This window comes from Talpa europaea, assembly GCF_964194135.1.
Source record: "Talpa europaea genome assembly, chromosome: 1".
Taxonomy (NCBI): domain Eukaryota; kingdom Metazoa; phylum Chordata; class Mammalia; order Eulipotyphla; family Talpidae; genus Talpa; species Talpa europaea.
In genome coordinates, this window is record NC_140073.1 from 154,511,545 (window position 1) to 154,537,122 (window position 25,578).

At 54.2% G+C, this 25,578-nt stretch overlaps 1 protein-coding gene across 6 annotated transcripts; it reads left to right on the forward strand.

The window, feature by feature from the left end:
- Positions 1 to 1,581: 1,581 nt before the first annotated feature.
- EIF4E2 (eukaryotic translation initiation factor 4E family member 2) lies at positions 1,582 to 24,087 on the forward strand (the record flags this gene model as incomplete). Of its 6 annotated transcripts, none has more annotated exons than XM_084248833.1 (7): positions 1,582 to 1,601; positions 6,868 to 6,982; positions 7,962 to 8,096; positions 11,591 to 11,695; positions 12,767 to 12,919; positions 13,015 to 13,151; positions 24,048 to 24,087. In XM_084248833.1, the coding sequence occupies 7 exons, from the start codon at positions 1,582 to 1,584 to the stop codon at positions 24,085 to 24,087; spliced, it is 705 nt and encodes a 234-aa protein (XP_084104959.1). The 6 variants fall into 6 exon arrangements, with proteins under 6 accessions (XP_084104959.1, XP_084104958.1, XP_084104957.1 ...); XM_084248832.1 differs by lacking the exon at positions 24,048 to 24,087 and adding an exon at positions 19,322 to 19,367; XM_084248831.1 differs by lacking the exon at positions 24,048 to 24,087 and adding an exon at positions 14,842 to 14,914.
- Between the last annotated feature and the right edge of the window lie 1,491 nt (positions 24,088 to 25,578).

Below are 25,578 nucleotides of genomic sequence, written 5' to 3' on the forward strand. Positions count from 1 at the left end.
AGATTCTATGACCTGGAAAACAGAACCCTCTTCTCTTCTCAAAGACCAGGGCTGGTCCCAAGGGCTGGTGGAGACGAGGAAGATGTAGGCAGGGAAGCTGGGAGGTAACAGGAAATCAACTGGGCTCTACCTGCTGGGAGAAGACCCTGACCAGCCTCCCTTGGAGGCTTAGAAAACAAGATGCCCGGTTGAGGTCTTCTTTTTGGGGAACCCAAGGCCCTTCTCTGAGTATAACTGGCACCCCAGTTTTGCTGGGGATCGGAGGGTCACCTAGTCAAGTCATCTGTTCTTGTTCTTTGTTTCCTTACCAATAACTATGGGCACAGCTATTAGTTCCTAGCCACCCTCATCACAGGCTCAAAGGTGCAGCTATAGGTGTAAGCAACCAAGCCAGGTCTTTTGCTCGCTGCCCAGAAAGTCAAACTCTGAACCATGAGAATGTCTTTTCACAAAGGAGTTTATTCAAGGTGGCCACCAAGGCAATCAGTGGGCTTAACACCCTTAAAGGCAGCACCCCAAGGGCAGGGTGCCGTGATTATATACTGGGGGAAGACTGTGAGGAGGTGCCAGATGGGAAGGGAATAAGGTGCTCCACATTCCCAGGCCCCAGAAGGCGCTGAGCAGTGCAGGTGTCATAGTTACCATTCTCTGCAGGGAGTGCTCCTTCCTGGCTACACCCCACAGGACCAGCAGGTGCGTGCCCTTAATGGTACATAAACACCCAAGGGGCACATTTTGCTAGTTGGAGAAATACATACCAGGTGTGAGTTAAAAGTTAATAACAGGGAGGGGATTAGAGATAAAGAAGAAAGGGTGGTGCGCGTATAACTCTTAGAATTTAAAAGTTCCACTTTCCTAACAAAACGTTTAAGGCACAGGTTGGAGGGGGAGGGAGCCGCTACAGAGGGGATTCAAGCTGTGAAAGCGCCAGGACACCGAAAGACCAGACACCGGGGCCCGTGGGGGCGAGAGGACCCCGGCAATACCCCTCCCCGAGCCCAGGACCCTGGCTTTGGGGTCAGTCACCGGCGGGGTCGTGCCCGACGCCACCGCGCGCGCAGGCGCAGAGAACCGGCTCGCGGAGGTCAGCGGATGAGATGACCTCCGGGTCCAGCGAGCCTTTCACTAGGTCGGGCCCCTGGCGTGACCCTCCAGCTCCGCGAGTACCGCGGCGCGCGGAGAGGGGCCCCAGCCCCGGCTCCAGCGCGCAAAGGGGGGCGCCCCGCTCCCGGCACTGACCCTCGCGCGCAGCCCGCGCACGTCAGGACTACGCTGCCCAGCGTCGCCACACCTGGGGAGGTCAGGGGTCGAGCACCGCGCAGCCCGCCCTGGGAGCGGAGCCGCCTCCCCGGAAGCGAGAAGGTCACGGCGCGTCTCCACGGAGCCGCGGGACGCGCGAGCGCGGTCGCGCCGGAACAGCGGCCCCGCGGCGCGGGTGCCCCGGGATTTCCGCCCCCTGCCGGACCAGCGCGCCGACGTTCCGCAGGGCCCGGGCAGCCGGAAGTGGCCGGACCGTAGGCGGAGGGACCCGGCGGAGCGGAAGTCACCCCGGGAGGCAGCGGCGACGGCGGCGGCGAGAGGATGAACAACAAGTTCGACGCGTGAGTGGCGCGTGGCCGCCCCGGGGCCCCGGCCCCCAACCGCCCCCGCGCCCGCCCCCGCCGGGGCCGGCCTCCCTCTCGGTCGCGGCGGCGGTCCCGACGGGCCGGGCGGCGGGCGGGGAGGGCGCCGGGCCGGGCGGGTGGGGGCCGGGGCCCCGGGGCGCGGAGGCCGCGGGGCGGGGGCGCCGAGCCGCCCGGAAGGGGGTTCGCGGGCGCCCCGCCCGGGCGGCGCGGGGCCGGCGGCGTGGAGGGGCGGAGGCCTGGCGCTTGGGGGGTTTCCGCGGCCCGGCCCGGCCCGCGCCTCCTGCCCGCCCCGCCCCGGCCGCTCTCCGCGCCGCCCGGGGTCTCAGGCTTGCGGGGGGCCGTGAGGGGACGTCGCCGCCGCGCTCGGCGCCGCGGCTGCTCCCGAACTCTCGTCCTGCTGAAACTCCTTCCGCCCCCCGCCCCCCGCCCCCACGCGCTCCAGGAGCTGCCCGGTTTCTGGCCCAACGGGAGGGCTTGTCATCCTCTCTGCATTCGATCTGATTCCTGGGCCCAATTTCATTTTGGGGGTGCAGAAAGGGAACGTAGTTTTATTAGTATATTTCCATCCAGCTATTGTATTTGAGGTAGATTATTCTCACTTGTTTTCTTTTTTTTTTTTTTAAGATTTATTTATTTATATAAGCACTAGGCACAGAAGCGCGGGAGGGTGAGAGGCGTCACCAGAGCCAGAGCGGGGAACAGAACAGGCAAACTGACGAAACACTGCTGAGGGGAGCGGCGCCATGTGGGACCCTCGCCGGTGAGCCGGGGATCGAACCGGCGGTGCGGAGGCTGCTGGCAGCTTCGCAGCCCAGTGCTCAACCGCTGCGCCACCAGGGGAGGCCCTATTCTCACTGGTTTTCTAATATTCTGGCAAGTGTCTTCTCTTCTGAAGACCTACTTTTCCAGTCCCAGGCCCACCAGTTTCCAGTTATTCGGCAGCAGAAATAACAATGCCCAGTCTCTGAGCATTGTTAACGGAACCACATTGCTACTCGGTGCCCTGCTGCTGCGCTGGGATGTGATAAGGACCAGATCACATTCAGTAATGCATCAGGGGCCTTGAATTGATGAAATGGATAAATTGATGGCTGGTAAGGTATGTTAAGTGGAATTGCTGCTGCTGGGAAAGTATTTTTCCAATATGGTGAGAGCTGGCATGCAAATTCCAGGGGCCTCTATTCCAACCCAGCAGGCAGCCCCTCAGTAATATCTCCTGGTTGCTGAGAGGTCGCTGCTACCTTAGAAAGTATCTTTGAGGGAACACTTCCCCAGCCTGCTGGTGAGCCGAGCCCCTCCCTTCTCCTTCCCTCCCATCAGAAATCCTGCAACCCCGGACTCCAGCTCTAAGTCCTGCCTTCAGTGAACTTCCACTGCTGAATTAAACAAATCAAAGTCTCATCTTAAGACACTCTGTGGGTCAAATAACCCAGTCCTAACCAAATTATTTGGGGTAACCAATCATCTGCACTAAGCTAATTTTAAGAATGGTAATTATGGCTCCCACAGGTTTCTTGCTAGATGTTTTTTGTATATAATTTCCACATCTGACAACCCTGCACAGGGGGTCTCATTACCTCCTTTTACTGATAGGGATGCTAAGGCTCTCTGCGGTTTTGTAACTTGCCCACAAGGAAGGAAGGGTCACACGGTGGGATTCTTTCCCAGGTTTGTCGTTTTGCTGTGACTCAAGCAGCACCTCTCTGACAAAAATTAACCTAGGATATTTTTAATTATTTCTAAGTATTAACTGTTATACTGATCCAGAATTTAAAAATATCTGTCTTCTAGTTATGCAGGGAAAAGCCAAAGCTTTCATTTGAAGTTAGCAATTTTATGCAGTGCTCCTGCCCCTAGTTTTGTTTTTGTTCTTTTATGCAAAGTTTATAGTGTTTAGACCATTGTTACATATTTGGCTGCTGCACCACAGGACTAGTAAGGATGGGCTACAGCCTGCCAGAATACTGGAGCTAAGTACCGGCCTCTAATTTCAGGGCTCAGATTAAGGAGGAGCTCTGATGACCTCCTTACTGTGAGGGCTCCCCACTTCTGTGACTGTAACCTAACACTCTAATTGTCATCCTCACCTGACCCCCAACTCCATCTGTCAGATTGCTATTTACCATTGCCCTTGAGGCCCCCAAATGCTTTCACTGTACAGCAGTTCAGTTTCAGATCTAGATGCCATACTTGATTTTGCCCCATTCTCTCTGGTAGCTTCTGGCCCATTCTTATACTATTGTCTGAACCACATATGTGGCACTCATCCTAGTCGGCCTTGTATTGTTTTGACTTTGGAAATCCATCCATTAAACATAGATTTAATGCTGGACAGGTAAACATGGATTCAACCAAGTTGAATTGGTTTATTTATGGAGTATGCAAGGAATTGGTCTATTTATGGAGTATAAGGACATACCTGGGCAGATACCTGCGCAGAGCTTGGTGAGCAAACTAGGTGCCATTCAGTCTGGACATTCAGATGATAATTGCCTGCCAGAGTTTGTGGAGCACAGATTTTTTTCATCTGGACTGTATCTTGGCTCAAATCCAGCGGCAAGCTGGTAAGCATAGCCTCTTGAGGATTGAAAGCAAATAACTTGCCTTAAGTGTTGGCCCATAGGGCAGGGTGGTTGGTCAGCTCCACCCTCAAATAAAAGCACCAGTAAAGGTTCCTTGGAGTTTCCATTTACCCTCTCAGAATGGAGTTGGGAAGGATGATCTGGGGTCCCAGCACCATCTCCTCCCTGAGATCTTTAATTTTTGTTATCTTTTTCTGTTTCCTAGTAGTGACTAGCAACAAAACCACCAAAAAGAAAGGGCTTTAAATGATTCGCTTGGGGCTAGCAAATTAGACGCTGGAGTGACCCTCTTCAGGACTTAAAGGGCAGGGGCCCCAGAGGATATAGTGTTTCCTAGGGAGCTAAGAGGAAAATGGATTGAGTCCCTGAAGTATGCTCTCCAGGGGAGAGTTAGGGGTTGTGTTGGACCTGAGATGTTCTTGATGGAAAGACAAAAAACTGGCCATGACATGACATAAAGCTGGGACAAGTGCAAACGTTTATGGGGGTGGATCAGAAGGGACCCTGACTCAGCCTGGGGGGATAACGGTCCATTTCCAGAGACAGGCCCTCAGTCAGAGCTGGGAGGGACAAGTTAACTAGCCTCTCTCCAAGACACTCTCCGAGGAAAGACCACGTGATGAACGTAATGGGGCTACTGTTGGGAAACCGCAAGGTCCGTAGCACTAGAGCCAAAGGAGTGAGTGGGAGCAGACGGGTGGCGACATTGGCATGTGTAGGCAGAGCAGGGCTCTGCCATGCTGCAGTCCGAGTACATGTGCCTCAGCTCCCCGGCCAGGTCCGTGGGGCAGGCGCGCCCGTAGGTGACAGACACAGTGGGGTTAGTAATACGTTGTGGGACTTTAGTGCTAGACAGATGCCAGCTGAAAAGCACAGCAAACCAACTCAAGTTTAATCCAGGGAAAAGGGCAGATAATGGCCCCCAGAAGTGCCCCCAGCTAAGCCAGAGAGATGGCAGCGTCACACACAGAGCCACTCCTCTCCACCTGCTCTGCTCATCTGCCTCATTCCCTGGCCCGCTACCGGCTTTTGCTCGTCTTCCCCTCACAGTGTTTCTTTAAGGGGACCCACCTGCCTACCCTGCTCCTGAACCTGAGATCCATGCTGGGGAAGAATCTGCTTGAGGCTCTGAGGCATTAGTTACTGGTCAACGCCGGACTCGTGGGTGGATGCCCTTCGTACTCCTGTCTTGGCCAGGGTGGGGACAGAGAGGTTCATGGTGCAAGGCCCCCCCCACCTGAGCACATCTGCAGCCAGGGCTGTGAAGTGGGAGAGCAGGCACCCAGCAGATGGCTGGCTGGTCCTCTTTAACATTAAGTGAGTGCTTTTTCCATGACAGGCACTAAGGATCCGTGGACCGAAATGTAAAATACATTACCCGTTTCTGTGCTTGTGTATTGTAATGGCTGAGTTACACTTTGAGTATTTCTGGTATCTTTCTTGAGAATTACCTAATCCATTTGACTAGATATTAGGGCCAGTGAGTGATCTAGAGAAGATCCATAAACAGTCTGGCTGTAGACTGAACGTTCTCACTATCTGTGTGAATTCAACCTCTGTTTATCTTTTTGTCAGAATCCGGTGAACTTCAGGTGGGCCTGAAAGCCGTAGCGTAGTTTCTCTGCCGCTAAAAAGGTAGCTGCTGAGGCGCACGTGACTGCTCCTGGGAGATGTCATCCCTCTGTCAGCCTCTGTCAGACATTTCTCTGTCTTTTTTTTTTTTTTTTTTTTGTGGGACCCTCACCGGCGGCCGGGGAACAACCCGGCGCTGCAGAGGCTGCGGGCAGCTCGCTGCCCAGCACTCAACCGCTGTGCCACCAGGGGAGGCCCCATTTCTCTGTCTTTTCATTGAACATTGGCTCAGCCCCTTGTGCTGCTTGTTGGCGCGGCATCTTCTTATCCCGGCTTGAGGAGATGCCGAGATCAGTAAGTCACTAGTCCAGGCGTGCCTTCCCTCGAGGGGGAGAGCCAGGCTGGGGACGGTGCCTTGGGCTGAGGGGTAGATGGCTTTGGGAGCCGGGGAGGGATGGTGGGCATCAGCCGGCAGGAGTTAGATTCCAGAGTATCTTCTGTTTCTGTGCACTTGAGTCTACAGCGTGGGCGTCGAAGGGCGAGGGACATTTTAAGCATGGGAATTAGGTGTTGAGATTTGCCTTCGGAAGGATGGTGCTGGTGGCCAGGAGAGGCTGGCTGGACGGTGGAGATGGTGCAGGTTCGGGAGCCCTTTGGGAAGTGTGTAGCACGTCGTGACGGCGGGGGCGAGCACGCACTGGAGCGGTGCAGTGGACATGGGTGGGAGGGAGGCAAGAGGTGGTGAGAAAGGCAGGTTACGTTTCTAGACTTCATTGAAAGGTCAGCAAACTTCTTTAATGCAGAAGTTTCCCACTTTTGGCAAAGAAACAATCCCTTAAATTGTTTCCCTTTTCTCTGTGCAGTCTCTCAGAGAACTGGAAGACTGCTTTCTGGAAGTCATGAGGTAGCTGCCAGGCATTTCATTTTTGTTTAACCTCGTAATTGCCTTTGTTTGTCCCCTGCCCTCCTCTTGCCCGAGTGCACCAGCTGCCTGTGTTGGAGTGACTGAGTGGTGGTTCTTCGGACCAGGGCTGTGTCGCGAGCACGGGCCCGGTCCCGGGATAACATTATTTTGCCCTCCCACTCAGCTTGAAAGATGATGACAGCGGGGACCATGACCAGAATGAAGAAAACAGCACACAGAAAGATGGTGAGAAGGAAAAAACGGAACGAGACAAGAGTCAGGGCAGCAGCAAGAGAAAGGTGAGTCTTGTGCTGCATAGGTGTGGTAGCCTCGGGGCTGTAGGGTCTGTTTATGCCGAAGATTCCAGATGAATTTGGTGGTAGCCTTTGTGAGATTGTCTGATTTTTGTCACAAGTTCATTCTAGCCCACTTAGCACTTTTCCCTTGCCACAGGACTCGAGGTGTGACCTCGCTGTCTGCTTTCTCCTAGCCTGCCGTCAGGGAAGGTCGTCTGGAGTGTCGCAAGACAGGGTGCTTCGCAAGCTGCTGCTGAGCACCCTTGAAATTTTAGAGTCTTTAGTCAGTGATGGTTGCAGCTGAAAGTGCCTTGGAAAGAAGATTGAGAGGATGAGAGACAGACGATTGTCCTTCCTGATAACTCGGCACTCATTAGGTCATGTATTCCACAGCACCGAGTGCCCCAATCGGGAGCATCTTAGGTGCTGAGGAGCCACAAAGGTGAACGAGGATGTGGCCCAGGGAGTTGGCATTTAAGTGTGATGGAGATTGTAACTGACACTGGAGCATTTCTGCGTGTTAGACATTGTGCTAAGTTGTTTACATTTATTAATTTATTTGATCCTCTCAGCAACCTTAGAAGATCTTTATTATTATTTTCACCACTTTGCACATTAGCAGCTGAGGCGCTGACAGGTGAAGTGGGGTCACCAGCTCTTCAGTGATAGTGTCCTCGAGGAGGCGGGGCTTGGCCTGGGATTCCTTGCAGACAAGATACAAACTTAAATACCTGTGACAGGAAGTAGAAGGTTACAAAAGACATCAGAATGCAAATAAACTGTCAAAGGATTGTAAAATCAGTTACCGCTAAAGTATTTACTGTATAAGCAAAATCTTGGGCGCATGGCAAATAATTGAGGATGTAACCTTAATTGTGGAGGTGGTAAGAAATACTGCTTTCAAAAAACAAAAACCACTGCTTTCTCAGTCTCAGAGCTTATGACTGAAAGTCCAGGACTAACCACCACCTTTCATCCACAGGCTGTTGTTCCCGGGCCTGCAGAGCACCCCTTGCAGTACAACTACACTTTCTGGTACTCCAGGAGAACCCCCGGTCGGCCCACCAGCTCACAGAGCTACGAACAGAACATCAAGCAGATCGGCACCTTCGCCTCTGTGAGTGCTTGGTGCTTGCGTCGCCACCTGGCTGCGGCCTGCCCTCCTTACAGTTTGCTCCCCTGTTAGCCCGAGGGCCGGTTTGCTTTCCTTAGTCAACCGACCTGAGCCCCTTAGGTCAGATTTATTCACCCTTAGCCGTTGGTGACTGTGTGAACTGTGGAGTTGGACAGAAGGGAACAGCACAATAATCCAGGCTGGTTTGTTTAAGTAGGTGTTTATTGAGTCCTCACTGTGTGCAAAGCAAAGGTCAAGAGAGAGAGAAAATTTGATAGTAGCTGGTGTCACTTCTCCTGAAAAGCGACAGTAAAGCGTGAAGGTCAAGTTTCTTTGTATTTAGGAACTTCCGGTAGGATTTTGTCTTACGTTAGTGGTTATTCATAAAGTAGCATCTTTTTCCTGTGTTCAGAAAGAAAATGAAGTCTCTAAAATAAATTTTTGTGGGTACCGTCAGTACAGAGAGCCAGGCGCTTTCTCATCACCCTCACAGGCCCCTGGGCTTGTGTACCCTGAGATGCTGTTGCAGCCCAAACCAGCTTGTTCCGTGGAGACTGTGGTGCGCTTCCTGTGTGCTGCACATGCCTTCTCAGGGCAGCGCCAGAGGCAGGATTTGTTATTTTCTTGAAAGTATCGAGGTATTCCTACCTGCGAAGTGGGCACTGGAAAAGAAAATGTAATCGTAAATATTACAGTCAGTCAGTGAAGAGCAAGGACACAGCAGTGGGCACTGTGTGATGCCCCTCTGGGGGTGCGACAGCTGTGAGATCAGTGGTGGTGTCCGTATTTTACAGATGAGGAGGGGAGACGTCATTAAGTATCTGATTAAAGTCTCAGGTCAGTCCTGAGTCACTTGATTTCGTGGAGGACCAGAGTTGAAACTGGTGGCGAGTAGACCGTGAAGCCACATTCTGAAGCCCATGTTCCTCCGTCTTCCAGTACCAAATGGCACGCCAAGGGCTCCAGTTTTTAAAATGTTGCTTATTAGACAAACTATATCATCCGTTCATTATTGATCGGATACACATAGATAAATGGTAACATGATTGCCTGATTCATTATGCTAAGCTGATGTAGTTTCAAAGCAAAGCCTGTTTTAGTGGGCCTATGAGCCATTGTGATTGGTGGATTTAGACTTCAGTTAAATATTTCCGATAACTTGTGCACTGTGTGTATTTGGTCCAGAAATGTTTGTTGAATGAATTCAAGGCACTAATAGGTTTCTAAAGTGAACTGAGACACTGCCCTGAGCGAAATTTGATGCGCCCAGGAGTCCCTACTACAGGAGGCAGTGAGACGTGCCGCCGGAGCGCAGCGGGAAGGAGGGATGAGCTCCGCTGCGGGGCAGGGTCTGCAGGAGGTAGGGTGAGGAGTAAGCTTAAGGAATTGGAACAGGTCGTGAAAGAAGGTAAAGCAATTCCTGGCAGAGAGAACAATAGAATCATTTCTGGAAAGAGCCATGCCTTCCTGACACCCCACCACGAGAGCTGTCGTTACCCGCGGTGTGAAAATGCTGGACATTGCAGGGAAGTGACGAGAGATTCTCATCGCCCGCTTTTTAAAAATTGTCCTCATTTTGCAGACAAGCAGCTGAGGGTAATTAGGAATATCTGTAGCATTTTTTTTCTTTCGCTCTTAAGAAAAGCACGTGTGAATGTACCCGGCTTGTGCAAGGAGGGTTTTGTTTTCTTTCGGCACATGCGTGGGGCTGAGCAGGTCCTCCTCCGCGGCACCTGGGTCAGTGCTGCTTCTGCGCCCCCGGGGTGAGTTCCTGGAAGCGCGGCGATGGGAAGCAGCGCACGGTCTTCACTACCTTGTGGAGAAATAACTACATCGCCAAACTTTCTATCCCATCCACAGCATTGTTGCCCAGTGGTCCTCAGTGCTGACATTTGACAACATTTAAAAGTTCTTAAAATCCTGGTGACTGAGAAGGCAGGGGATGGAGATGGAGCGTGCACTGGACTCGGGGGGCACCGGGCTTATCTGTCTTGGTCCATGGCTCTGTGGGCTGGGCAGGTTCTCGGGGGGGGGGGGGGCACGGTTAGTGCTTTCACCCCGACCCCCCTCTAATCCTTTTCCTTTCAGCGTTTCAGGGCGGGAGAAGATTTTAGCTGAGTGTGCAGGTGTGGCCCCTTTCTCCCCCATTCGCTCTGTGCGAGCCAGCGACCCGCGATGAGACTGCACGGGCGCCTCGGGGGGACTTGCGAGCCGAGGTCTCTGTCGCTCAGGTCGTCTCCTGAGTGCCTGTCCTGTCGCACACTGTGAGTCCCGCTTCTCCATGCTCTGCAGACAGAAGCAGGAGCCGAGTCTGTCTGCTGCGCGCCCCCCCCCCCCTCCGTTCACCCGCACAATTGTGGCGTCCAGCTGTGTGTCTATTTACAGCCTCCTCCGTGGTGCGCCGGCAGTGACATCTCAGGCCACGCTGTGCTCTCTGTTTTCTCCGTCCTGGTCTAGTGTGCCTCTGAGCTGGCAGTGCCTCCTGCGTGTCCTCTGCGAGTTAGAGGGGGTGGGGGGCCCGTCAGGCACTGACAGGAGAAGTGAGAACAGCGCGATGGGTGTGAACCAGCGTACGTCTAGGAGAGAGAGGATTGTGAAGAAGGGGCAAGGAGAAATACAAATGTTTTAGGTAAAAAGAGGGACTTAAGACTCCTTCTTAGGATGAGAAGCTAAGTCCTGCTTGGGTTTGCACTGCCCTGGCCTAAGCAGTGGCACTGTGGTTTAGAGAGGCCTGTGGTTGATTCTGTCACTGACACACAGTGACTAAGAACAAAAGTGAATTTTGTTGCAGTTAATGCTACATTTGCCAGTAAACAGTCTTTGATCAAGAAGTGATTTGGGGGCCTCCCTGTTGGCACAGGGGTTAAATCTAAGCTTATCAAGCTGTCACCAGCCTCTGCAGCATGAGTTTGATCCCCAGCCAGGGAAGTGACCCACATGGTGAGCCAGGCCTCTCCTGACTCTTCCCCCGCACCCCCCCCCCCAACCAAGCAGTGTACATCAGTAGATCTGCCTGTTCTGCTTCCCACTCTGCCTCTTACCCCCCACCCCCACCCCGCATCTCTGACCTATACCCCAGTTCTTATAGGCATAAAAAAGAAGTGATATGGTTCTAAAAGCTACATTCAGGCTCAGGTTAGTGCAGCAAAACCCCGAGACTGGAGGGTGTCCGCTGTGAAGCAAGGCCCTCCTCCCGCGCGTGACAGCTGTCCTGCCGCCCGCTGGCAGGTGCGAGTTGATGTGGCTTCACCTGCTACGCTCCCGCCTGCGGCTGGCCTTTCTCACCCGTTGAGTGAGTGGGGGTCAGCAGTGCTACATTTTCCTTTTATTCAGCTGTCTGATATGCTTCCCTCTGTCATGCTTCCTTCCCACACAGTCCCCCGAAGAAAATCTCCAGAAAGTGTAGCCCAGAGCAGTGCCATCCAGGTTCATGTCCTCTTAACTAAAGCTCGTGGCTAGTCATAGCCCAGCCACCGTGTGCTCTGGCCTCTCCGCAGGTGGAGCAGTTCTGGAGGTTCTACAGCCACATGGTGCGCCCCGGGGACCTGACGGGCCACAGCGACTTCCACCTCTTCAAAGAAGGGATTAAGCCCATGTGGGAGGTGAGGACTCAGGCTTGGGTGGCTTTTCTGAGAACGTTGTTTTCGGTCTGGCCGAAGTTAAAAAGTGTTCTAGAATCCTCTCAGAGCCTCGGAACTGGGGCCTCCGGGGAAGGGCGCTGATGCCATGGCCTGTCTGCTTGGAGTGTCACCAGCATGGCGCTACGGCATTGAGGTGTTTGTTAATTGCCCTGTACCTACAGAAATGGGGGCGTGGGGGGCGCTACTTTTCCTTAGTGCGCATGCCATTCAAAAGGGTAAGAAGTGAGTTTACAGGCAGTAACTGGAGACTGGGAGCTGAGCTCCTGTGCTCTCGCTGCTGCACTCTGCTGTAGTCCCTCTTTTATATGTTGCTAGACCATTTTTCTAGAAAAAGTGTGATCACATGTTCTGTGCTCACCCACTTTTGAAAATTGTGTGCAGCTAACACAATTCCATTGCCCCTAAACCTCGCGCTTCCCCGCGCCCCCCCCAACCCCCCCACCCCCTCCAGCTCTAAATCTTCCCTTTGTTCTGTGAGGCCCCACATCCTCCGCCTCACAGTCAGGGGTTGTGCACTGAATGTTCTTCCCCGCTCTGTGGGCCCCGCCACCTGCTCAGGCTGGTAAAGCCAGCACACTCCTGTGCTCTCCAGACCCGCTTTAGTGCTTCTCCTCCTGAGCCACGCCCTGGCTCCGCCGTGCCTCGCTCTGGCCTGTCTCCTCGGCTCACTGGATCCTGGTGGAGGCGGCTGACGGCTGCGTACTTGGGACCTGGTGGCGCTGCTCAGTAAACATTCAGCACAGGGGGAGAGAGGATTTCTGTTTGAAATCCGATATTTCATTTTGAATCCTAAAGTGGTCCTAGAAAAAGGGTTATTTTCAAAGGGTCTGGCCGGCCACTTTGGTGGCTCAGGTTTTGGCTCATCCCAGGGGCCCCGCCCTGTTTCCTACTCCTGTTGCCATTGTTCCCTGTAAAGTTGAAACGTGGCAAATGACGAGATATCTTAGCATTTAAGACTTTGCACTGCCTTGATGTGAAAGAATAGGAGCCGTGAAATCGTATTTTAACTTTAATTCTTTTCTGTTGTCACAGGATGATGCAAATAAAAACGGTGGCAAGTGGATCATTCGACTTCGGAAGGGCTTGGCATCCCGTTGCTGGGAGAATCTCATCCTGGCCATGTTGGGGGAGCAGTTCATGGTTGGGGAGGAGATCTGTGGGGCTGTGGTCTCTGTCCGCTTCCAGGTAAGCCTTTCCATGGGCCCGTCTGGCTTCATGTGTTACCTCTCCTGCCCTCACGGCCCGGTTTGCTATGATGGTTCCTCTCCTTCCTCCTGTAGGAGGACATTATTTCAATATGGAATAAGACTGCCAGCGACCAAGCAACCACAGCCCGGATCCGAGACACTCTTCGGCGAGTGCTTAACCTACCTCCCAACACCATTATGGAATACAAAACCCACACCGACAGCATCAAGTACGTGATGGGGGTCTGGGGGACATGTCCCTGAGCTTGGCAGGAGTAGGAGTGAGTCAGGCCCAGAGGAGGGGGTTGCGCAGGAGGCTGACTTAGGGAGAGGGACAGACCAGGCTTCCCCTCCAGTGCGCTAGCCACTAGTAGCAGTTCTTTGAGGGTGAGGCTCCCTGCCCTCCACACTGTGGGGGGAGGGGTGTGCATCGGAGAAGGCCCTTCTGCAGAGTCCCAGTTGCACTGCCTGGGCTTGCTTTATCTACACAGACTGTCCTGTCTTTCGTTCACTAACCTCTTAAGATGAAAGACAAAGTGCTCTTTTTCTTGCTGTACTTAAGAGAATTTCACTGAACAGTAAAGTCCTCTTCCCTGCCCGCCCCTCACCCCACTTTTGCATGTCTTTTTAACCTCCTAGCTTCAGTCTTTTTTTTTTGTTCTGGGAAATTGATTTCTTGTTAGGAATTATGGCTCCATTTCCTGGTGTGTAGCGCTGAAGCGGTAGAGGAAGCAGACTAGTGTGCTTGTGAGAGTAGACTCGAGGGAGCCGGAGAGGCTAGGGGAAGCAGCTGTGCGCTCTCCCCGGGACTCGGGAACATGGGACCGCATCCACCAGGCGACGCCCCGCCTCCTGCAGGGATTGAACGCCATAGGTGCGTTAGGTGCGTTCAGGTTCTTGGGAAGAGCTGGCGAGGCGAGGCTGCTAGGTTTTCTCAGAGCTGGAGGCCGAGCTCGCCTCCTCAGAGTCAGGGCGTTTAGGTGTAGTTCTCTCCTTTGACTCCAGCATCAGGTTTGCCTTTGCCACGTCTCCGTGCCACGCTGCTTCTGTTCCCCATCAGCAAAGTGGGGTGGCCATCCTGCAGGGCCGTTGTGAGGCTGCTCTGTCTTTGTGATTGAAGGGCCTCGAAGGAGACTCCTCTTACAGGGCCAAGCAGTGTCACTGTCCTCGTCGTCCCTGGCGATAGCGTCATCATCACACCATTCTTGTGAAGACTAGTCACGTGCCCAGCGTGGTGGTCAGCCTCGGGCTAGTTAGGGATCTTTTCCCCAAGGACTCGCAGATACTGCCGTGGGTGGAGTTATCTTTAAACAAGCTGAGGGCCAGTTTTTAACTGGGAACGCTGCCCTAGGAGCTGGTCCATAACCAGATGCCTGGGTGTGGCTCATCCGAGCCCCCAGCAGTTGCTAGTCAGCACGGCCCTGGCTGCTTGTCTTAGCAGTCCTGTGTTGCGCTTTCTCTCCTGACAGGTGCTTCCTAGTCTTTGTTCCGAGACAGACATAGCTTCTCCCCTTCAGCCAGGCTGAGTCCAGGCTGGGAGCTGGCTGGGGACCTCCTTTTCCTTGGTCTCTTGTTTTCAAGTTCCCATATAGCCCCTCACCTCCACCTCCCTGCTCCCCAACCAAACTTGCCACCCAGGAAGGAAAGGGAAAGGTATTTTTCGATACCCCTCTCCTCTGTTCTCCCTTTTTAATCCCCCGAGGCAGTTCTTCCTGCCCTTCACCGGTCCTCAGAGCGGGTAGGAAAACCTGTGGGCTTGTTGCCTTAGTCTGTGCTCCCTGCCTTGTCCAGAGGTCTGTCTAGTCCGCCAGCCATGCAGCTCCAGGGATCAGAACACCCTCCTTGACTCCCAGATGCTGCTTCCCCTTGCGCCTCCCTCTCTCCCTCTCCCAATGTGCCAACCTTTTGCACTTCCACTAGAATGCCAGGCAGGCTGGGTCCCCAAAGGCTCCTTTTTCAAAACCTCTGGAAGCCGCGGTTGAATGTGCCATGACCCTCTCCCTGTCTGGATGGCACCATCATTGAAGCTGGCATCATCGGAGCCTCTTGTTCTGTTGGCGTGCTACCTGGAAGAACCTTCTGTGCTGGACAAGAGGAGCTGGAAGAGCATTTTATGTTTTAAGAACAGGCTGACACACAGCAACTGCAACAACAGCCGAGATCACTTAATAAATGGTGCTAAACTAGCTTGTCTCATGCTCTTGCTCTTTATGGTGCATCAGAGAAGTGGCCTTGCAGACCAGCTGTCACCAGACTAAGGAATGGCACAGACTTCTCCGAGAAGGGCATCGGGGAGCGCAGCCTCGTTTCCATAAGCCCCCTCGATACTGTTCACAGGGTGTTCTGGCCCAGTTCTGCTGCGCTCTGACATAATGAGGTGACATCTAGCTCTCCACATCAGATCCCATTTTCTGGTGCTTGAATTTCAGTTCCCATCTAGTCCCGCCGATGACCAGAGTGGAGCAATTTCTGATTGAGAATTCAGCTTGAAAGTCTGTTAAGATTAGAAAAGGGAATCCTTGACCTTTGCTTCGCTGACTTCGTTTGCCTTTACTTCAAAGAAATCTCTTGCTTGGAAGCAAAGCCCTACTTCCCTCTGTATGTGGCTGTGCGTGTGTAGCTTCTCGCTGTGTTCACGGGCTTTCTCTCTGTGCCAAAACTGCCCAAGCCACTGGCTCTTTGCCCCACCTTCTCCCTTCTGCTTTCCCTTTAGAGCCAGTTCATCTTCCTCTTTGAGCTAGCCCCCCTGGCCAGGTCTCGAGGCACTCGCCCTGCCCTTCCTCCCACCCCCGGGGTCATCGTGCGTAGGGTCTGGGGTGGGGACCTGGCTTCCTCCTACGTGAGTTGCTCCTCAGGATAGTTGACCACATGGCACTCCTGGCCCTCGTGTGCTCTGTGGCTTTGGCTCGTATGTGCTGCAGCTTGGCCTCTGGGCCCCTAACCTGCTTGTAGGGTTTCAGCTGCCTCACGTTACTTGGCGGTTTCCTTAGGAGCTGCCACCAAAGCCAGAAGTCAGCGGTGTGTGAGGGCTCCAGTCAGGTGTGCAGTGGCATCCGTCACCGCAGCTGAGGGTGTGATGTCAAGCTGCCCACGGTGGCTGTTCCATCTTGGCAGCGACACCCTCTGCCTGTGCCACCCTGACTGGCCACCAGTCTCCACATGGCCCAGTATCCCATTGGACACGTGGGCCAGCACCCTGGACTGAACATTCAAGCGGAGTCTGTCGTTGCTGCTTTGTTTAATGCACATCCAAAATGGGTCCAAGCACCTAGAAGTGGAGTTCTGTTTGTATGTGAAAATGCCCCTGCATTTTCAGTGTTTGTCAAAGAATTCCTTTCCGTGGCCCTCTCTCTCTTACGTTACATTGACTGGCCTTAGTTTCAGCTAATGTCACTGGTCTAGGGGATGAGCTTTCATGTCACCTTCCAGTGTAAGAGTCGATGAGTAAGCATCCTGCTGACCGGGAGACCCTGTGATCCTTGCACAGACGAGCAGAAGTCAGCACTGTTGTGCTTTGTTCTGTTCCTCGTGGTGCTGCACAGGTACAGCTTTGGTCGTGGACAGCGGCTCCTGAGGTGCTGAGGGGGCATGTCCTTTGCCAACTGTTTGGATTTCCAGCCTTCCCCAGTCTCATTGTGGCCTTTTCCTGCTGCACCTGGGCCATGGGCTGAGGGCTTTGCTGCAGAGGGCCCCGCCTGTTGACTCCAGTTCTTGCTTATTGCCAGCAGCTTGCCCTTAGGGATGAACAGGTCCCATTGAGAAATGGAAACTTGTTCAGGTGAATGTTCGCTCAGGTGCGTGGCTCCTTTTAGAGAGGCCAGTTGTAGTTGAGGCTTCCTAAGTTGGTTCCTCACAAGCATCTAATGACTCACCATATCCTCATAGTGAGAAAAAAGCCTGAAAACACAGCCAGAGTCCCGGGCCCAGAGAAGCCGGGCACAGAGCCACATCAAGCACAAGACCTTCCATGGGACAGCCTCTTTGGAAGAGCCCTATTGACTCAGGGTGTGCTTCTGGCCTGGAGGGGGGGTATGGTCCACCATTGGGGAGACAGTGGACCCCTCTGCAGAGAAGGTTGAGGGTAGGTGACTTCTTTATTCCTTTAGAGGAGAAATCAGTCAAATTGTGGGGCCATCCCTTTGCCATGTCTAGATTGTCACAGTAGGTGAACGTGGAAATTTGTTGGTAAGGCCCGCCGCCCCTTCTGTGGTGACTGACTCTGCTTGGTGGCCCAGGTCACACCAGCGTAACTGCTGGCCTGGCTTGGCATTTACAAAGTGTCCTTTCCCCTTGCTGACCTTCAAAGTAAAGACAGCCCCGGCAGCAGGCATCGGAGCCGAGTGGAAGGCTGGGTAAGGGGTGAGGGCCTGTGCAGAATTACAGAGAATGAGATCCCTGCTCTCAGAATTTGCTCTCTGGTAAGTGAGGTGGGACAAGAGTGGTCTTCAAAGAGCTCTTTGTTACTCGATGTCATTTGAGCTTCTTCAGGACTCCCTGTGAGCCCTGTTCATCTCAGGGCCAGGCATATGGCCCTGCCAGCTTGTTCTTTACCTTCAAAAGAAGAACGTTGTAATATTACCTAACACGCCTGGGGTGCCAGGTGGTGTAGCCGGGCTCCTCGCAACTGCCTTTGGTGTGGATCTGCCTCTCCGCAGGGTGCCGCCAGCAGGTGCAAGTGTTCACGCCAGACCTTCGGCCGCCCTTTCATGTCCACTGAGTCTGTGAGGGCATTCCTTTCCCGCGGGTCTTCATGTTGGGTTTCATGTAGGAGGAAGGTGCTTCTGGAGCGAGTTGGGCAGTTTAGTACTGGAGTGGATTAGAGGGGAGCTCTGAAGCCCACCTGCCATGGGTTCCTGCCACCGCAGCCGCTGTCTGGACTAGTGCAGGCGTCTCCGGAAACAAAAGGATAAGTTTGGAAGGACAATGCTTCAGTGCAGCCAAGTCACTGCTTGTTGGCACCTATGTTGCTTAAGAATTTACATCTCACTGTTAGGACAAGGACGGGGTTTCCCGGGTCCTTGCTTGAGCCCTGGATTTTGCTTTGTCTTCATTTGGAGTGAAGAGTGGAATGGCCTTCGGACGGCACTCACGGACTCGCCACGTTCACCGTGTCCCCGTCTCCAGAGAGGGCTGTGGAACAGACACCTTGCTGTGGAAATGGAGTTTGAATTGACGGAGACTGGCGCGTGCGCTGGCCTGGCAGTCTCTGCTCTCCGCTTCAGCTGGCATCTGTCAGTAGCTCTGGGAATGCTCTGAAGAAACGATTAGCAGCAAATCAACAACTGAACCCAAGAGGTAGATCATTAACTTACAGAAGCTGCTGTTCTAAAGAGGGCCACGCCAGCGAAACTGGCGTAAGCACTGCCGGGAAGAATGACTCTGTTGTGCCAGGTCTCCGTATATAGCCCTCCCGGTTTAACAAAGGGGGAGAGCTGCCGCGGAAGGCCTGGTAACACTTACCGCGTCGTGAGCAGCTCACTGCGCATACCCCGCAGCGTTCTCACCCCTGTAAGATAAGAATGTAGTAGAAATTTTAGATTTAGGAGCGCCAAATGCCCCATTTTATATAGAATTACTAGGAAAGTAGCTGAGGTAAAAGGTGGCTCTGACAGAGCTTGAGGTGGGCAGGGCTTCTGGTGGGGATCAAGGGTCTGGTTTTCCTGTTTTGGGCCAACATTCCCCACAGCCCTGTTCATGGAGCACCACGTAGAGGCTGTCCCCCATTTCCTGTCCACTCCAAACCCCATTTTCTGAATTGAGCTAATCAGCATGAAAGTCCTAGTGAGCATTGTCCTGGAAGTTCTTGACGTTCTGTGACCTGTACAGTTTGAATGCTGAGCTGATCGTTCCATGGGTATTTTAAGAAACAGGTGGAACCTGATAGAGATTTGGAGTCTGAGTTTGAAGGGATCAGAAGGTTGGAAATGTGCAAACAGAAAATAATGTCATTTCCTCATTGTCTCAAGACTTCATGCTGTTAGGGACTCACCTTTGCCCTTGGGGTGAGGCTGAGAAGACATGGCCTCTTCCCATCTCACCGCTTCCCTTTGCTGGAGGTATTTCCAGTGGTGGTTGAGCTTAGCTCTGACCTCTGGCCTTCCAGGTAGACTGTTGAAGGTGTTCTTGAAGAATTTTGCAAGTCCTTGAGGGAAGAGGGGCCCGACTTCCCAGTGGAGGGAGCGAGGAGAGTGGCAGCTGCCCCCCGAAGGGAGCTGGCGGCCCTACCAGTCTGGGAGGAACGTCTAGGGGAGGCCGCAGCACCTGCTTCAGGCACCGGTGGGCTCCTCTCAGCTTGGCGGGTATCTGGAACGGGGTGTGGGTTGTCATGTCTGCTCGTGCTTTCTGCTAAAAAGCTGCTGATCTGTATGTACTCTTATGTTTTTTGTCTCTGGTTTGCCAGGGCCTGGGAGGAGTTTCATGGCCTGGTGAACAGCAGCGGCCGCTGATCGGACGCTCCCCCTCTGTCTCTCACACTCAGGGTAGGGCCTTGTCTATCTTCTCCGTAACCTTGTAACATACCTCTCAGCCATAGGCCCCCTCTTCCCAAGGGGTCACCTACTTGGCCAACTTTGTTGCCTGCTCCAGCCTCCTCTTTGACTGATTATCTCAGTCTCAAAATAAAATAAGAGTCCAAAACCCCTTAGTCCTCTGTGGTGAGCCCCTGGGCAGGCTGCGTAACCTCACCCACTGTACCTTTGTTTTCTCTTTTGGGAAATGAAGTTCCCTGGGCTCGGCTCTTGTCTCTTCCGGTGCCAACATGCACGGTTACCAGTGTGCCCAGATACTTTATTCTGCACAGACGCGGCCATTAAGCCGGCTTGCAGTGCCCCGTGACCGGCAGGGCTGGTCCCAGGCGGCTTGGGTAAGGTGAGAGGTATGTCTCTTGTTGGCTGGTGTGCTTGTCAGTGGTGAGGGAACAGTGGCAGCCCTTCAGGGCCTCAGCAGCGGAGGTGATGGCAGGGCTGTGGCAGAGACTGTTCCAGGTTTTACAGTAACTGGATCATCAAAGTTCCTGGCAGGGAGCAGCCTGGGGGTGGCAAAGGCGAGGTCAACGGAAGTGTTCCTTCAGGACCATGTGTGTGTCAGCTAAGGGTGCCAGGTCCACGACTGTGCAGCAGAGGGAGTCGGGTACATCTGTTCCCATGAGGGAAGTGGGTGAAAGGACAGTCTGCCTGTGTCTGGCTAGGAGCGTCTCCCTGGCCCCCGCTGCCCACCTGCACCCTAGGAAATAGAGAACGTCCTGAATTCTGCTAGCAAAGAACGTGCAGGTGCAGTCGCCGCTCCGAAGCCCCAGGAAGCGTCCCGGGAAGGAAATGAGACTCAGCATCCTTCAGATGGGGGGCGGCACAGGGGCGGCGGCGCGCTCTCTAGAGGAGCAGTCCCGATCCCCACGCACCAGGTGGTGCGCTCGAGTCGTCTTAGAATAGTTTGACGCCTTTGTTATAAATTCAGGCTTTAGATGCTTTGATTTCTCATACTGCAATTTAGAGGTTTTCTCTGCAAAAGGGTCATCATAGAACCCTCAGGTGGCTGCTCGGTCACACGGAAGGGGTGAAAACACGCATCTCTTCTACCGTTGGGTGCATTGGTTTGCAGATTGAAAATCAGCAGATAAATTCAAAATAAGTTAACTTTCCAGACACCCGGTGCTATAGTAGAATTGTTTTGAACAATGTTGCCCTTGTAATCCTGAGATTCCCTTTTTTTTTTTTTTTTTTTGCTTTTATGTCCCTGAAATTGGGATTTTTCACAACGAATGTGGCAAGAAATATTTCTGTCATAGTTTGATTGGCAGTGTTTACTTTTTCTAGCACATAAAATGATGGTACCTTTAAAATCAGTAGCACAAATTCATGAAATAAAAGACTAAATGAGTTGAAATGGTCCAAAAGAAAGAAAAATTGCAAGTGTTTCCGGCTCCCTTCAGCGCAGCCGGTCCCCAGGAAGCGCCTGGGGCTTGCACCCACAGTCACGCTCGCGCACTGCCGTGCTGGAGCCTTTGCTCTCCCGTTGCGGGCCCCCCCCCCCCCCCGCCATGTCTCCTTCATACAGCACACGGGGGGGGGGGGGGGGGGCGTGTGCTGGAGTCGGGGCCAGCCAGAGCCCCTCCACTCCATGGCCTGACAGACTTGAACTGGAAAAGGCTTCGCATTTCGCCTCTGCTGATTGAGCCGTCAGAGAGGTGGGAGTGTTTCAAGAAGACGCTCGCACTCCGCTCACGTGTGTGATCTGGAGGTCCCGGCACTTGAGCTTCTCATCCTCTGTCCTTTCCTCCCTTGCAAGTACGTCGCTGGTGATCGGTGATGAAACAAAAACTGTTTAAGTAATAATTCTTGAGCCACCAGCACTTTCCCCAGCTTCTCTGGTATTTTATACCAGACTTGTGGCTGCTCATACTTGAGGACTGTCACTGACCTCATTAATAAGCACCCCCTTTGCACCAGGGCAGAAGCCGCAGTGGCTGCGGGGCCGGGGCCTGGTGACCAGTGTCTAGATTGGCGTGCACAGGGCGCGGTGGGTGCCGCGGGGAGGGAAGTTGGCGCAGTCTCCCCGCGGAAGACTAAAGGTAGACACTTGCCCTGCTGACCCGGGAGCGGGTCTGCTTCGGTGTGCAGGGACGGGGAGGGGAGGAAGCCAGAGGCGGCCTCGGGTGGACAGCAGAGAGCCCAAGAATGTTCCTTTGAAGGCCGTGTGCAGCCGGCACAGGGCCGGGGTGCTGGTGAGGGCAGCGAGGTATCCTTCGGACGAGCCGCCCTCACCCCTCTGTCCTCCACCCCAGGTGCCACCCTCCGCCGTAGCTCATTCTGCCCAGAGTTTGAATTTGGCCATTTCTCTTCAAGTACAAAAAGAGGAGAAAGTTCTTTCAGAGTATTTGAGCAACAGTTTGCCCCAAGGTGCTGGGGACGGTGAGATTGGAAGCCAGTTTGGGATGCGAGCATCTCTGAGTATTTCTGACCCTTCCTCATCAGGACGAAGGGTCATCTGGTAGAGAAAGGCCTTTTGACTTTCTCGAGCCTGTGGGTCTCTTGACCGCCGTGTTCTGCGTGGTGACAGCCCACTGTCGCGACGGTGCTAGGGGGCTGGAGGTGGCTTTGGGGCGCTCACTTAGGGTTTCTAAATTCTAGCTTGATTTTAAAAAGACAGAAGCACATTTTCTTAAAGTCACCTGTGACTTCTGTCCCTTCCTGCCCACCTTTCCCTGCCTCCTAATCTTGTGCGCTGCGGCCTGCAGTGAGGACGCAAGGAGGGCGGGCTCCCAGCTGGGTGGAGGCCAGCGCACCCCTCACCCTACACACAGCTGCCCCCGCTCCGCCCTCCTCTCCCGCACGCTGGAAACAGCTGGTTCTTGGCTCCTTGACGTTTCTCTCCTTTTCCACTGTACAAATAGAGCTTAGGGCGACAGAGGCCTAGGTTTTCTGAGTGTGAAAAAAATTCTGAAAATAGAAATTATGAGAGTAAATGTTAGGTATCTGGACGGCAAGGCGCCATGGAATGCTTCCTGTGCCGCCAGGAGAGAACTTTCTGGCCCCGCCCCGCCCAAGCAGGGAGTCTGTGGCAGGGCTTGTCCTGAAAAGCCTCTTGTTGAGATCACACAACAGCTGACAGGGCTGGGTCCAGGCCCTTGCCTGCCATCTCCCTCACCCCATAACGGTCATTCCCCCACAACCAGGAAGCTCTCTGACTTCCCCTTCTGCTTGCTCGGCTCATCCCTTCCTGTTGGCAGAGGGGTCCTGCTGCGGGCCGGGCGGCACGCGGTCTCCCCGGGCGTGGTGACAGCGTGCACGGGTGACCTGCTTGTCTCTGATTAGGATCAGCTGGGCCCTTTGCTGGCTGCTCGTGGCCCAGTGGGGTCTGTCCTTTCAAAGGGCCTTTGAAAAAGTTGGTCATCCCATTAAGTCCTTGTGTTTCAGCTTTAGCTCCTTAGTAGGAAATCAGTGAAGCGCTCAGTAGCCGCTGATACGTGGGCTGCGCAGTCATGCGCGTCAGTAAGAAAAATACAAGTGGGCTCTCGAGATAGCCCCAGCTCCTCCCTAGCCAGAGTCGCCCTGGCCTGTCGGCCTGCTGCTCGCGCCAGGGGGACCCGTTAGCCCCGGCGGGAGGAGCCTCCCCGTCGTCAGTCTGCTGCCCTGAACCCCTTGCCTGAGCCCCGTTCATGAACTGCAGTGTTAAGGGGGTCGGTTAATAATGATTCCAGAGGCGGGCGAATGGGATCTGTTTCCCAGTTAAGTTTGAAGCGCTGGGCTGGAGAGCAGCAGCCGGGGCGACCGTCAGAACCCCTTCCAGCCCCGAGGGCTCCGGACACGGAGGGCTGTGGGGACTCTGAGGCCCTGCTTGGCTTCTAGTGGGGGACGGGGAAGGTTCCAGGAGTGGGTGGTGACCCAGCCGGCAGAGGGCCAGGGAGAGGGCGCTCTCGGGCTGTCAGCACCGCGGTCTGCGAGAGCTGCAGGGAGCTCCTCACGTGAGGGCACCTCGCGTTCTCCTGTGGGAAATCCTTTTAGAGGCAGCTGTGAGTGTAAACTCGGGGTTTTCTGGTTGGTTGGGTACCTGCACAGTCACGTGGCTTGTTTCCCTCGAGTGTGCATGAGAGGGAGGTCCCCTCCTCCTCTCCCCACCCCCCACCTGCCCTGTTGCCTCCCGCTGCCCCTGCCCTCGCCACCCAGGTAGCTGCCGTGGGCGGTGTCCCGCGTGACCTTCTTTCATGCCTGTGCAGGCAGCTCTGGCCACTGGCCCTGTTGCTCCCCCACCCCGCAGAAAAAGGTGCGTGCTGCCCACCCACTTCTGCGCCCAGCAGATCCATTTCTCTGGGCGAGCTCGCCAGATCAGTGAACACCTTCCTCGGCTTGTTTTTCGAAGCACACAGAGTCCCTTTGTGTGACTGTGCCCCCACGTGACGTGAACTGGTCCCCTGTGGACCAGCCCGGGGCTGTGTCCAGGCTGCTATGACAGGGCCGAGCGGCAGGTTGGGGGCCCCAGCAGGGAGGCCACGCTGGTGTGAGATCGCAGGGAGGAAGGGCCTGGGTGTGCACAAGGGCCGGCGCGGCCGGGTGCAGGCCCTCCCCGTGCGTGTGGAGGCCCGTCCATGGTCTGTGTATTGAATGCTGTTTTCTCCCATTTTTTTCTTTCAGGGACAATTCAAGCTTTCGAAATACAAAAATCACATTGTGAAAGTACACAGCTGGCAATAATCCTTCCCTGTGTGTGTGTGTGTCCAAACGGATGGGCGGTCTCCAGCTGGCCCTCCCTCTGCTCACTGAAGGGACGTCCCCGAGCCGCGGGCTCCCCTTTTGCACACTCCTGGAGGACAGAGTCCGCTAGACACCCTCCAGCATCGCTGACTTTATAAAGCGGAGAAAATGGAAAACGTGACTTTGTAATAGACAAACTTTTTTTATGGGGTTCTATGGGGGGAGTTAGCCTTTCGCTTGCTGTGTGCTGTCAGGCACCCTGGGCCTCCTGCTGGCTCTTCTCTGCTGCACGAAGGGCGTCGGTGGCGTGACCACGTGTGCGAGCCAGAGCGGCGGACTGAGAGTTGTCAGTATTAGGAATGTCTGTGCACATAGGGAAGAGCCTTTGTCGGAGGGTCCCGGAACAGCTGTAAATGCTCTCGCCTGGCGCTGCCATTAAATTATTGGGACATTCGTTTCTTGCTCTCCCCTCTTCCCCCAAGCCCACCACTTTCTGAAAATGTGTTACTGACTTTGTATAGACTCCTGCCTTATGCCCTTGGTCTTCCTGTGCGGGACTCTCCTCTTAGGCACTGCTGCACTTACAGAAAGTTCACCCGGCGGCCCCGGGCCCCACTGAGGCGCGGACGGTGGGCCTTGGCAAAGTGGCCTGGAGCTGAGTCCAGTTTGAGTTGAAGCTGGATTATAATACAGGTTCCAAGTGCAGGGGCGGGGGCGGGGGCACTGTCTGAACCACTTCCCAGGTGAGCAGGGCCTTTGTGCCCAGCCTGTTCCTGTGGGTCTTCATGTGCCCCTCGTGGAGGAAGGGAAGCAAAGCTGGGTGTTACCAGCTATTCACCCTTAGGGCACGTTCTCCCTCCTGAACCTGGGACATCTGAAGAAGAGGTGGCCAAGCTGGGCGGCTCTGCGTGGCTGTGCCTGTCTGCAGTGGTCAGAGAAACCTGCTTCCAGTCCTCGTCACCGTGTGTGTGTCAGTAAGCGTGTGTGCACTTGTGGATAACTGGACACGCCTGCAGGCTAGCATGCAACCCAGGAGCCAGCGACCTGACTCCAGAGCGTGAAGTCAGGTCAGAGGTCCCTAGGGCTGGACCAAGTACTGAGTACGAGTCCTCCAGCAGCCTCCAAGGAGCACTGTGTTGCTTGGCTCTTGCGAGCAGAGATCGATCGCTGTACCTTAAATTAAGGCCTCTCCTAGAAGCTGACTTTGAAGGCCGGGGCCTAAGCCTCCTGGTCCCAGAGAATTTGTAGGAGAGTAACAGGCATTTCCTTATTGTATGTATATTACTCTTCAGCTGTCCAACTCCTGCGCACGCTCAGCACCACTGTCTTGGGACGCATTTTCCTAAAAGAACAGGGGCGTCCAGGAGCCAAAAGGGAGGTGCTTCCATATGACAAGTGAAGTTAGAGTCAATAAGAAGCTCTAGCAGTGATTTAAAACTCCAGGAATATGAAGAGTGAATTCTAGTGAAGG